Here is a 14,916-nt window from a genome sequence, read left to right on the forward strand (position 1 = left end):
GAATCAGGTATTGAGAGGAAAATCAAAGACTGGGAGGAGTTTTTCTTCTTACAATCTTGTAGTTATTGTAAAAACTAGCTTGAAGATTATAAATCTACATATCTGCATAACAACATACCCCTCAGCGCTGTTAACAAAGCTGGTACATAGAATAATCCTGTGTTTGGAGCCAACTGAAATGAGGGTTTACAAGCAATATAATAACAGTGTTTTTAACACTACGATAGAAAAGGTAACTTTTAAATTCCAAGCAAAGATTGTATGCAGATACATTAACCTGCATGTCCCTGCTTTTGCTACATTAAAAGTTTGGGAAAAGCTATGTCGACATGGTTTTTATTAGAATAACATTTAGCAGAGTATTTTTGGAATATACCCCAGGTGTGGCTCTCAACCCAAACCCAGTGGTTCCTCAGACCAGGCAAATCTTTCAAAGCAGCTCACAAATATGTAATTTTTTGTAAGTCTCAGTCATTTCCTAAAACAGCCAGTTACTTAGTTGTCACAAGATTCAACAGCAGGAAACTGAGCATTTGTCGGGGACTATTTTCCCCGACCACTGGCCGTGGGTTCAAATTTGGATGTGATTTGTATTGAATGCCACAGAACATACACAACATCATTTACTACACAGAACGCTGAAATTGTTAAAATCTGCAGCATTCATGCGCAGCGCAAACCCTATATCTATTATTTAGTAATTTCCATCTGTTTTTGACCAACTGACCTTGTTTACAACATAAATTGTTTTATAACACAAAGATAGCATCAAAATAAAATACAGCATATTTGTCTAATTTTATGGAACATATAAAAGGTTAGTTAGATAGATAGATAGATAGATAAGTAGATATGATCAAACCTTAAATGTAATCATTATTATTATTTGTATGTAAAGCAAATAATAAATTGTAACGGCATAAATTTTCTGATTAGATCTGCTCAAGTTGAAGCGGTGCAAAACGTGATTATTGTATTTTTTTTTTCAGAATAATAAAAGTGAGACTCTGTCCTGATGTTGCAAAGGAAAATAAACCGCTCACGGAAAATAATTAAGATTTATTGAATACCTGGACTTTTATATGTAACAGGCTATATTTTCTTTGCAATAGTGCTACTAAAGGTTGAAGGAACTGTGATAACTTGTATGGAAACACTGAGAGCATATTGCAGGCAGTGGCCTGGGGCCCTGACATGACACAAACTGTGTATGTCCTGAGGGCTATGTGTTCCATATATTGTCACACACACATGCGCGCTACCAGTGAGGAAAATAGGTTTTTAGCACACTTGTGACATCACCCCATCCATTGGGTTTGGTTTTCTGCAGAACAAAGCTTGTATATTAAGGTGATGAATCACTCACCAAACTAGAACAAGAACATTTGTTAAAACTGGCAAAATGATGTTTTAACCCATCACTGGTTACCACATCACAACCAGGGAGGTTTTCATCAATTCATTTTTATGTGATCACAAGTTAGATAAGATAAGACAAGATAATCTTTTATTAGTCCCAAAGTGGGTACATTTGCAATGTTACAGCAGCAAGAGGGCATTCAGGAATAAACATTAGTAAAATCATAATAAATAGCATGCCATACTTATAATGTAAGGAGATATAAGACAATCTAATATATACAGTGTAAACAGAATATGTGCATGGTGAACATATGTAGAGTGAAATGGATTGCTCATTAGCCACCGAATTTCACAGGCAGAAATAATAGTGCACAGTTAAAAAGTGAGAGTACAGCTCTACTGCTGCAGGAAGGAACGACCTGCGATACTTGTCCTTCAAACACCTTGGGTTAATCAGTCTGTGGCTGAAGGAGCTGCCCAGTGCTGTGATGGTGTCCTGCAGCGGCCGTCATGTATGTGTAGGCTACTTTGGTTAATTGATTTTCAAGTACTTTTCTCTTTTAATTCCCCAATTCTGTGTTATCAGCAGCATCATCTGTAGCATTCCTTACTGATGTGACAGAGTCTGTACTGTAGTTTTATTAAGCAAAGCAAATATTTATACTTTTCGGACTTGAAGTATATTTAAATGCTAACACTTACTCAAGTTATTGTAGTAGTTTTAACTGATTACATTTTTGTCTACTTTTACTTAAGTAAAATGTTAGTACTTTCTCCACCACTGGTTAGAGGCAGCTGCTTAATAGCATGCAGTAGCTTCAGTAGAGGTAACTCACTTACAGATAGAACAAACTACCACATCTTGTCAGCGCAAGCAATTGGAAGTGAAAGGGATTTGGTTTGTGGTCCTCCAAAATATTGAATTTCTTCCAGCGGGAAAACGGGTCTAAAAAAATCAATGTACTGTAGGCTACAAGTTAGTATATTTGGACAGTTAAATAGGTGCAGAGTGAGACCTCTGTAAGTGTATCTCTTCTTAATATTTCTCCTCCACTGTCTATAGCTGCTGAGTAACATCAAGTCAGCGGAAATTAACCTGAAAGACCGGATGTTGTCATTTGTATCTGCAGTGTACAGCTACCATTAAATTAACAACGAGACACCTCTGGAGATGATGGCGATAAAATTACCAACGTCTGCACGCGGGGGTTTAAATCCCTGTGGAATTAAGGGATGGATCGGAAACTATGGTGATGAGAAATAGTTAAATGGGTTTATTTTGAAAGTCGTGACAGGAAACGTGTGTGTGTTTGGGCTGTATGACACCTGCTGCTGCATCAGCGAGAGAGAGAGAGAGAGAGAGAGAGAGAGAGAGAGAGAGAGAGAGAGAGAGAGAGAGAGAGATAGAAAGGGAAAGAGAGAGAGAGAGAGAAACAGAGAGACAGGAAAAAAAGAGAGAAACAGAGAGACAGGGGAGAGAGAGAGAGAGAGGATAGAGAGAGATAGAGAGACATAGAAAGGGAACGAGAGAGAGAAACAGAGACAGGAAAAAAAGAGAGAAACAGAGAGACAGGATAGAGAGAGAGAGAGGTAGAGGTTGGTAGGTAGAGAGATGATCCCGGGCTGACCGGAGGAACGCCTCCTCTCTGCTCGCCCTGTGTCACCTCAGGAATAATATTATGTGAGAGTGTCATGTGAGCGGACTGGAGCAGCACATTCAACACAACCCACGCCTGTCATCATTTTTAAGTCTGCCACAAACAACAACCCCCAAAAACCGCATACTCGGGGCGCAAGCGGACAAATCAATCCAACGAGGAGCAGCTCCTCCAGCTCAGGTGATGGAGCTGCGTCGGTGAAGACTCGGAAGGGAACCGGACTCGGTCTGAATTCCGCTAAAATTACGACGGGCATCAGGTACAGCTCCCTTTCTCCCGGCAACGGGGGAGACCACCGGGCACTCGTGATGTCTCGTGCCAAGGAGCGGCTGAAAGGCGGGAAGGAAACCAAGGATAGCGTTACTCTGCTACCTTGCTTTTATTTTGTAGAGGTGAATATCTATCTTCCTATCTATCTATCTATCTATCTATCTATCTATCTATCTATCTATCTATCTATCTATCTATCTATCTATCTATCTATCTATCTATCTATCTATCTATCTATCTATCTATCTATCTATCTATCTATCTATCTATCTATCTATCTATCTATCTATCTATCTATCTATATATCTACCTACCTACCCATCTATCTATCTATCTATCTATCTATCTATCTATCTATCTATCTATCTATCTATCTATCTATCTATCTATCTATCTATCTATCTATCTATCTATCTATCTATCTATCTATCTATCTATCTATCTATCTATCTATCTATCTATCTATCTATCCATCTATCTATCTATCTATACATATTAAAAACATGTACTACATCATCATGCAATGGTGGTATATGGAGCAGACTGGCAGGCTGCTGTTTGAGTAGGCTAGTCTGGCTGACTGACTGCCTGACTTCTTAGCCACTGACTGCCTGACTGCTGAGCCACTGACTAACAGTGTAACATGGCCTCAGAGCCTTCGTGACAATGCTCTGATGCACTGTCTTGCTGTTGGTGTGTCTGATTTGCCAGTGAGGACAGCACAGAGGGGTGGGAGTTGCTGACAGATGTTGGTCAGTCATTTGGGCAGCTCTCTCTCACCAGCATCTAGTTGTGGACTGTCTAGGGCCTGCGGTCCAGAGAGCCGAGCAGCCCCACACAGGGTACCACATGTCATGTTAAGATAATGAGGCAAGCACACTATAAGTTATCGTTTTGGACACCTGAACAAAACAAAGATACTGTCTGCTGCTGAGAGGCCGAGGAAAAATGGGCCAGACGGAGTGAAATCCTGAAGCCGACGCAGCTTCCCAGCAGTCACACTGAGAATCTGTATTCTCCTCATCTTTTTTACTCTTGTTTTTGCAGTCAGTGACACTGCAGTCCCCATTGAAAATTATGATTCCATATACATACTGCAATTTTGTTTGGTGGGACAAAAAAACTATACAGCTTGACCAACAATGTCACCTCAATTGGCTTAATATATTTATAATCACAGAGAAAAGCTTGACAGGCAAAGACTGACAGTGTCTATAGACAACAGCTGCTTGAATAGGACAGGGCTCATTTTCACTAGCACACCACAGGTACAGCTTCCATTTAATCATCCCAGGAAGAATGGCCACAGTTGAGTCTGTCTCTGGCTGATCACTATGCTCCATTGCTTCTCTCACAGTTATTGTTCCTCGCTCCAGGTCTAAAGCTTGTAGTGATGCTGTATTTAGTTCATCCGTCCCCAGACTGTAGGCCTGAGAACATATACTCACTACATTTTAAATGCTTTTCATTCCTCATGATAATTGTATTCGTTCTAGTTGTTTGGACATAACCAACAATTTTACTACTTTGATTATATCATATTACAATATAAATACCTTGACAGCATACTCTCTGTTAAATGTACTGCATTTGTATAATGCTTTTCCTAATCCTGGATGACCACTCATTTATAACATATAACATAACACTCACATATAAATAACTTTTGGGTATCGTGTGGATTTTCTCAGTTACCAGTGCTAAATCAATACTTTTAAAATGGCATCGGTGCCTAAATTGTGCAAATAACCAATACTTTTTCTTAATAAAAAGCACAAAACTATGCTCAATGGTAAGAACAGCATTTTTATTGCTTAGGCAAACTGGAAGTTGAAATATTACATAGTATCAGTTAGAAGTATACTTAGCTTTAATATACAATTATAAATCAGCTATTTGCTGCATGATCCAGTGTCAGAAAAATAGAGCAACTTTTTTGGCCGTTTTCTTGTCGTTGTTGTATTAAATCATGCTTGAGCTAATTGTAGGCTTATGTTTCATGCTGCCTCAATCATTTAGAGAGTGTGTTGCCACCAGAGGTAAATGTAATGTTAACTGAGCAGATGATGTTTATGTTACCAGCAAGCAGGGTAGCTATTTCAGTGTATAGCTCAGGCATGATTCAGTCCAGTAGATACTGGCTGTGTAAAAAACGGTAACTGATTGGCACCAGATTTCACTACCCAACCCCAGTTTTCACATTTACTCTCTCACACACCGCTTTCTAGTGTTCACCATAGACTGTAAATAAAGATGGATGCTGCCTTTCAACTTCCTTCCATGATCCAGAAATTAAGCCAAAATATCCTGGATGTGAACACTGCCATCCTGCGCTGATCACTTCATTTCGAGTCAGAGTCTGCGATTGACGAATCACGCATCACTTGCTGAGGGTTAAGGACAGAGGATGTCACACCATGTTAAAGCCCTATGAGACGATTTGTGAATATGGGCTATACAAATAAAATTTGATTGATTGATTGATTATTTTTGACCATGTTGTTATTGCAGCAATTAAGAGGTTTTAACCAAGCTTTGTAGAAAATGAGCATTTTATATGATGCGCACTTGATTTTTTGAGTTTGGTCCATGATCCATCCACTAACATGGAGGAAATCGCGTTCATGAACTGTAGTACTGCCTGCCACCAGGGGCGGATGGACTGACAACCATTGACTGAGCAACTCAAAGAAAATGTATTCCTTGAGACCAACTTCGTATTCATGGTTTCAGATTTGAAATGATAGTATGAATGATCAAAACGTTTGGGTCTGAGTCTTGCTTGCTGTAGCCCAGCTTCTGCTTGCATCACCAGGTGTGGAATTTGGAGCTGAAACAGGTTAGCAGAGTCTTTTTATGACCAACAGTGACATTTGAATGACTGTATCATGCACACTTAAAAACAATTAATAAACCATCAGCCTTGATTAATGACATAAAAGACCTCTGTCTCGGCTGTAGTGGTAAGTGGACAATATGCAAACTTATCTACTCAGAGGTGTGCGTGTGTGTGTGTGTGTTGGGGGGGGGGGGGTTGCAGCAAAGACATCTGACACAATTGTATTATTGCAAAACACATGCAAAAGCCACAATACAACCACAAAAGTAACAGCCCCCAAAAATTATGATGTGGTATTTGTGTTCTTCCTTTAGCGGCGTCAGGCACCTGTACCGTAACACCTCATATAGATGAGCATCACAGTTTAAGCAGGGACTGGCTGGATCATAAACAACGGCTCACTTGAGCGCAGAAACCACCTCTGCTTGTTTCATTGTCAACATCCATTGTCTCTCACTTCTGTTCTGATTGTGTTTCTGTTGTGTGGCTTTTGTAGTTGTGTTGTGGTTTTGGCGGTTGCGTTGTCGCTTTTGTATCTGTGCTGTGACTTTTTTAGTTCTGTTGCCATTTTTATGGCTCCATGCTGTAGACAGCCAGTGGCCGGTGGCATCATGTTTTTTGTCAGTCCATCTGTCTGTCTCATCGTTGGGAAAGAATGCCTTGAGGGAATTTCTTCAAATTTCTTACAGACTTTCAATTGGACTCAAGGTTGAACTGATTATATTGGTGGTCAAAGGTCAAGGTCACTGGTCCTCACAAAGTACAGTATGTTTATGTTTTTCTTGAACATCTGGAGGGAATGTCTTTAAATTTGGTACAAACAATCACTCAAAGATAAACTGATACAATTTTGGTGCCCGGAGGTCTCACGCATTAACTGATTCAATTTTGGTGGTCAAATCAAAAATCAAGGTCACAGTGATCTCACAAAACATGTTGTTGGCATCTTGAATGTAATATATCAAGACCGACTTGTAAGAATTTATTCAGCATGTGATCAGCCGTCACTTAGACGCAAAAATGAACTGAGTAGATTTATTTTGTCCAAGGTACCAGGGATCTCATATGAATCTGAAAATAAAAAAATAGGTTGCAGACGGAAACTGCACTGGTTGGCGCACTGTACACTTTAACCACGGTGCAGTATTTCTAGTTTGCTTAATCAATTGTGCAACCTTCTCCGTTTTGTTGTTGTTTTGTTTGTGGTGTTTTATTTCCAATGCTGACACTACAAAATACAATACAATTTGTGATTTGAGTCTGGTACGCCACTATCTTTTGATTTTTGTTCCGGCATTCTTGACTTCTTTCATTTTCTTTTCAGTTCCTGTGATTTGTGTTTGTGCAGATGGCCCTGAAGTTTCATGCTGTTTTATTGGCATTGGAGTGGCGTTGGAGCCAGGTCTTTTTGTGTGGAGGTTTACATGTTCTCCCCGATATTCTTCAGATACTCCTGCTTCCTCCCACAGTCCAAAAATATCTAAAAATTAGGGATAGGTTGATTGGAGACTGTAATTTGGCCATAGATGTGAATATTAGTTAAAAAGGTTGTTTGCCTCTGGATGTTGGCCCTACTCTACACTGGCGACCTATCCAGGGTGTACCCCACTTCTCAACCAAAGTAATCTCAGATTGGTTCTAGCTCCCCCGAATACTATGTGAGAGCACAACAGGATTCATCGTGAGTGAGTGGGGGGGTTGATGACACTTGTAACACGCGACAGACGCAAATTGAAAATGAATTAAAGAAAACAAATATCTCCCGTTGAAAGGCGGAGGCATACAAGTAGAATACACCTACGAAGATGTCTAGAGAGTTTGTGGTAGTAAGAGTATTGTAAAGAAAATCACATGATCTCTGCAGCAGAACTAATACATCACTTCCTGCCTCTGCCTGCTGCACTAGGCTGCACCTCCTCTTTCCGGAAATAATGCGGAAGATTTAATTCTTTTGTGAACGCGTCCATGGAGAGAACCTCCTGCTGTGTTGTGCGTCTGTGAATAGCAAACTGCGTAGCCAATTCTCATGATTTTACCCGGAGCTCATGTCTGAAAACAGCTCATGGTATTGGACAGTGGAGAGTTGCTATCCCTGCCTCCTTTGTTTACATTGTAAATAAAACAGCAGCCATAAACATGCACATATATTTAATGCTGCCGAAGAGGATGATGGTTTGCTATTAAAACTTACCTGACCACAGTCCCCACAGAATCCTCTGTACCATATCAGTCCTGTTATATTGCTTTCCATCTATTTAGTTACATGATGAGGTCAGAGTAGGTGGATACAGCAACCTGTAAAGTATGCTTCATGTGTGGTAGTGCTATTAGATGTAGCTGGGGCGGTGAAGTTGTTCTCTGCTGTTGCCCACTCACAGAACAGACCAAAACTACCAACTGTTTGAGATAACCTATCCCAGTGATTTTCAACATTTTTTGAGCCGCGGCACAATTTTTACATTTACAATATCCTGGGGCACACCACCAACCAAAATGACACAAAATGACACTCTATGGCCTAACACAGTACATATAATACATATAGTTAGTAATATAGTTTCTAAATGTATTAAAAAGCACTATTTTAAATTATTTCAGCCCTTTATTACTCTTATCTTTAAATGATTACAAATTGAATCCGATTTATGAAACAATCTTTGATTTAACTAATTTTTATTTAACGGAGACATATGCCCATTTTATCACAGTTGATATGGGGCCCTGGAGTCTTAATGAGATGTCTGTAACATATTTTGGTCAAAATACCACAAGGCCATGAGGCACCGCGCACAATGATATCGGTGAAAGTCAAGATTATTACTGATGTGCCGATGTCAGTAAACGGGGAGAATATCGGCCGCTACCGATGTTCGGCCGATACATCGATGCAACACTAGATATTAGATAATTTCCCAAAGCACACCTGACGATCTCTCACGGCCCACTGGTTGAAAATCACTGACCTATCCTACCTAATCTATCACATCAGATATTTAACTGACAGTTGGGAACATAACATCGTAACACTGAGGAGACATTCTTTAAATGTGTGGTTATCCTGTAAAGGGCGGCAGCTAACAATTACGTTTCCTGTCCATTGATCCAGTGCTTATTTTCTCACATAATTTATTCATTATTTTGTATGTGAATTTTAGAGAAATGTGGAAACTGTCTCTGATGTCTTCAGTTATCATGTACGAAAAAACTGCAAATTCTCAAACTTGAGAAGCTTGAACTAGAGATAAGCATTTTTGTTTGAGATTTTACTGAATCAACAACAAACGTGTAGCATTCCTAGTTCCTGTTGTGTTTGAAAATCAGATTGATTGAGATGTCATATACAGAATGGCCGTTTGCCTTTTTCACAGTGTCCATATTGTTAGTTGTGGAATTTGTTTACTAGCTGTTAGCTAGCTGTTAGTATAAAGATGTTAAAATGTATGACAGAATCAGATTAATTTATCATAAATCATCCACAATTGTATCCCCTGAATATGATGATGTGTGATTTAATGGTTTAATGTTAGTGTTTTCTTGCCTTCTGCTCAATGCTATTACATGTCCAAATCAACTGCATCTATCATCCCACCAAGCTATAGGCAGTGCTTCACAGTGTGGCACAATGAATTATGGATGACTGACTGTGTCGGAAAAGCCTGTTGGCACATAGTTTTTGCTGATTTCATGCTTTTTGTTTTTTTTAATTAAGCTGTGTTAACTATAAACAGAACACATGGTTGAGGCTTGTTTGAGCTTGGCCTATTTTTCCAGAAACCAGTCTGTTGAAGATACAACATTGCACATCAGTATGTATTAGTGATGGGAGATGGGGCTGATTTCTATGATTGCTAATGCACTGAACAATATTCAGAATCTGTCATAATTACCACTAGCTCATCCTTTATCTTCTTGAGAGAGCTGCAACATTTTCAATCTCACACGCTGTCACACCATCCTACCCACTGACTGGCTGCTAGGCAACATAGCCCTCTGAATGGGATGTATTTTTATATCTGTGTGTTCAGGGAAAGAGACGTTAAAAGGAGAAAAACATCACCACTGCAGCTTGGTTTCCTGTGTGTGCACAGTGGCCACTTGGGCTTTGGTTGATACGTCCTTAAAATGATAATCATCATGTATTCGCTTCATCAGATATGCATTATATAGTACACGATGGATGATTAAAGGAAAGATACTGTATGATGTCATTACTACATGAGGCTCACTACACTACTGCAGACTGGATTCAGTTCACTGAAACTGAATGTATGAGGTAGTATTTGACTGTACTAAAACCTGTGTGCGATACTCTCTGTTGTAGCTGTAGCAGATGTGCCTCTTGTTGTGGAGCGGTAAATCAAGTACAGTGGCCTATATATTATATATATATTATACTGTTTTCACACAGTTCTAACAACGAATCTAGCTAGTGGTGGGAGCACTGCAGTGTCAGGAATAATAAGGAATACTGAGGTTTTCCAGCCCCCAAAACTGAGACATTTGGTTCAGTTTGAAAACCCAAGGGTTATGTTTTAGTGTGGACAGGCAGAAACAGAGACGTCTATATATGATTATGTAGAATAGAGCTGGGAATCGCTGGGTAACTCACGATACTATACAATACATGATACATGGCCCACTTTAACTATAATATCACAATTGCATTCTGCTATAATTGATATTTTGCGAGACAAAACATTAAACAAGAATTAGAAAAGGCCTCTGAAGAGGTAATGTGCAGGAGTTGTGTATTTATTGACACAAACTGAGATGAAACAATACAAAAAAGTCTGACCTCAGTGCCTCTTTAAACCTTAATGTCAGCATGTGCTGTCATTCTAATGTAAAATAGCCATGAACTGACCAACTATAACTAAATGTTTATATTTGGCACCAGCATATCGATAATCGTATCTCTTGAGGAACGATGACGATATAGGGCTGAATCAATATATTGTCCTACCCCTATTGTTTTCTGATAAGGTCTATTCCCCTTCCAGCAGTGAAAGCAACATAGATAATAAGAGTTGTTGAAGCTATTTGCCAGTAACAGGTCTACCTTATTGTTAATAAAAGAAACCCCTGCTTATACTATTCACGAAGATTGCCCTGATCTGCCCTGAAATATGTGTGCCTGTTATCAGGATTTTTTGAACTGAAGTAATTTGTTATCCTCCAAGATGGCTACTGATATAATTTTTTTTAAAGTGAAAATTGTCCACGTTTCAATAAACTGTTAAACGTCTTTAAGATATTTGGTCCTTCACAATTGATCAATGAACCTACTACAATCAGTGTGCACAGTCCAACTGTCGCAAATCCATTAAAGCAGAACCCTAAGAGATGCTGCAGAGGTGAACACTGCTTAAACATTATAAAACTAAAAAGGCCTGTTTTGGGATTGGGCCTTGGTGTTACTCAGTTGAGATTTGCATGATTCATATAACCAATCACATCTAAAAGGAAGTTGACAGTGGCCAGTGTTGTAGGATGGTAATACTTGACATGCAACAAGCATTGGACAGTCGATCATTGGATTTTACTGTAATTTGAATAGGCAGGCCTTTAAGGATGCTAACATGTCCTGTTAAAATTCAATTGTAAATTTTTAGCCATTCTGAAATAATTGGTGGATAAAACAGCACATTTCACAGTTTATGACAGGTCCTTACATAACTCACGGCCAGATTGTGGCTGCCTCAATTATAACGACAAATCAGGTAGTTTAGCATTTGAACAGCAGCAAAGCAAGGCTCAAAGCAGTCGCCAACTCTAGAAAATTCCATTTTTAGGGAGTTTCTATCATCTAGTAAATTTTAATCTTACTAGTACAATGAAATAAAGTGAGCATGACATATTACTCTAGATTGTGTGTGCAGTGAAGAGTTTGGAAGTATTTAAGTTATTATTCTGCTTTCAGTGCAAGTAATGATTATTTTCTTTATCCATGAACAATCATTGTTTAATTTCAAGATAGTGATAGAAAATAGTGTACATTAAGGTGACATCCTCCAATCATTTTCCCCCCAAGCAACATTCCGACTGTACCTTGAATAAAAAAAAAAATAATAATAATAAAAAAATTTAAAAAAAAACACTAACCACTTTTGAAAACTAACACTTTGGTAGCACTAAAATGGCACTTACTTATAGCACTCTGTAGTTTTGCTTTATTTCGAAGAAATTTTACTGTCTTGATTCTTGTTGTTCTTGGTTTGTACCCTCAGGGTTGAATGCACTTATTGTAAGTCGCTTTGGATAAAAGCGTCAGCTAAATGAAATGTAATGTAATGTAATTTATCAGACAAAAATAGCAAATTCTTGCATTTGAGCTGCCGGAACCTCTAAATATTTGTCTAATATTTGAAACGCAGTTTCAGCTCTACTTTCAGTTCACACAACAGTTTTTAAGGGTTTAGGGCAAATTAATCTGTTGTGTTTAAAGCAGCAAGATACAAATGTGTTGCATTATTGCTTGGAGGTTGTCAAACAAGGTGAGGTGAAATATTTATCCTTGTATGAAACAAACTTTGGATAAGGCCACAAAAATGTGACATGACAGCAGTGTGTTGAGCTACTTTAAAACATGCACTGATCACCAGAGATCCTCCGCAGTTTCTCCTAGTATGAAGTCCACTGAAACTTTGGAGGAAACAAACACAGCAGGAGATCCTCCGCAGGATTCACCTTGAGAGAGTGAGGGGGTTGATGACATTTTTAACACCTAACAGACATGAATGTAAAATACGAGTACAAATATCTCCACATGAAAAAGTGGGGCCATTTAGAAAGATGTTGTGGTGACAACAGCCAACGCCTGTGTCGATGCGCTGTCGACAACAATATGTGATCTCTGCAGTAGCCTTAATAAGTTTTGTCCTATGCCTGCTGTACCACTCCTCAGCTGAATCCCCAGGAGGATGTGTTGCTCTTGTAAACGCATCTGAGTGGAAATCCTCCTGCTGTGGCCCAATACCACAATACCAAATTCTGTCTGTCAAATGTCTTTAGTCAGGTACAGTAATAGTGTTTTGTGGGAAAATAAATATAATCAGATCCTTCAGATCTCAGCTGTGGCTCAGGAGGTAGAGTAGGGCTGTAAGATATTAATAAAACCTGCGATATGCTATGTCGTTGTTGAATGTTGCAATGACTTGCGATAAATAAACAAATGCTTAAGTGTACGTTGTTACAGTCATTCTGCTTTGGTTTCACTGCTAACATAGACCCCATACACTGAGTGGCTAGACACTGAAAAAAATATGAATAGCATTATTTCCATTCCAACAACATGGATTCATTGACCAGAGTGCCACCAAGCTGGGGGCAGACACCCAGGGAGCCATGCACAGCTCCACTAAATCCACTTACAGTGTTAATTTGGGGTCTTTTCAAACACGTTTGGACTTTTGACAGTTTCAACGACTACGTCAGTAATTTACTGCTACTCTCTGTGTCTCTATGATTTGCGAACCGAATCTCCTCCGGCTCTCCGTACATTGTCTAAGTTTACAAATTCTGTTGTTTTAACACAGTCTGAGGTTAGGCATACGTGACACTGTTTTTGTGTGTGTCTGCTTTTCAATTCTCTATGCAGGAAAAACCCTGGAAAGGCCCATCAATGATCTGAATATCTTTAGTTTATTATCTAGCCAAATATATTGATATATTGTGCAGCCTAGTAGAGAGGGTTGTGTGTGTTTGTCTGTGTATGATGACCAGTATATCCACACCAGAGGGAATGTAACCACTGGTATAGTTCCGTCACTTTAAATCCATGAGAGAACCAGCACTTTTTTTATCTCATCTTGCCCAAGGACACTTCGGCATGCAGTAGGGAAGACTTCCGATTGAACTGCCGACCTTCTGGTTTGGCGGACGAACGCTCTACCACTCAGCCACAGCCTATAGGTCAGGAGTCATCAGCTGCAACTGTCCAAGGGCTAGAATTTTTCAAGGCAGACCCTGTGTGGAATATTTCCTATTAAAAAACAGGAAGCAGTTCACAGTGCAGTGGTTGTCAAATTCAATAAATTCAGAGACATGATTGCAGGATGCAGTCCTTACCAGCCGGAAATATTCACAAAATGTATGCGGTTGTTACACTATTTCGCAGGGGCCTGATTAGTGGAATGAGTTTGTCCATATCTTTTCATGAAGGAAAACTAAGCTGAATTCTTTTGATAAAAGATGGAAATTAGTTTCACCTTCGTCTTTTCAGTGCAGGACCAGTTAAGCAAGGGAGGTAGGCCGCTGCATCAGGTTGTGTGGACTACTCTCCAAAAATAAGCTCACAGATGGATTTATAACAGATGAATTTATAGTGTCTTTACAACCTGCTGGTTTCAAACACATTATCATTCCTATTAAATTTATTTCTCACTCAAGAATTTGAATGCACCTGTAATGTATTTTATGTAAAATACCTCAACATATGTGTGTGTTCTTGTCTGTGTGTAGGTGTGTGTGTGTGTGGGGGGGGATTTGCTTTCGGTCTCACTTGTTGTCTCTGTGGGCTGCTGCCCTCCTCCTCCCTTACATCCTACATGGAGCTAGAAGAAACCCAATTTCATTCTGCTGTGCACTTATTGTTGTAAGGTCTGAATGACAATAAAGTTCACTTTGACTTTGACTTTGACTACATCTCTCTCTGCAGTACCTTCTGTCCCTGTGGCTCAGGGGTTAGAGTGGTCATCCTCTAAACAGAAGGTTTGCAGTTTGATCCCAGTTTTCTCTGGTCCGCATGCCAAAGTGTCCTTGGAAGTTCTGCACATAGATGCACTGTAT

General features: G+C 39.4%; 1 protein-coding gene across 1 annotated transcript in view; it reads left to right on the forward strand.

Moving 5' to 3' along the window:
• The first annotated feature begins 3,328 nt into the window (after window positions 1–3,328).
• Window positions 3,329–14,916, forward strand: part of LOC133018569 (phospholipid phosphatase-related protein type 4-like) — a 43,618-nt gene continuing 32,030 nt past the window's right edge. The window contains exon 1 of the mRNA XM_061084964.1: window positions 3,329–3,412. Within this exon, the coding sequence (XP_060940947.1) occupies window positions 3,329–3,412 (84 nt within the window). The remainder of the gene's footprint in view (window positions 3,413–14,916) is intronic.

The sequence above is a fragment of the Limanda limanda genome, chromosome 13 (assembly GCF_963576545.1).
Source record: "Limanda limanda chromosome 13, fLimLim1.1, whole genome shotgun sequence".
Classification (NCBI taxonomy): domain Eukaryota; kingdom Metazoa; phylum Chordata; class Actinopteri; order Pleuronectiformes; family Pleuronectidae; genus Limanda; species Limanda limanda.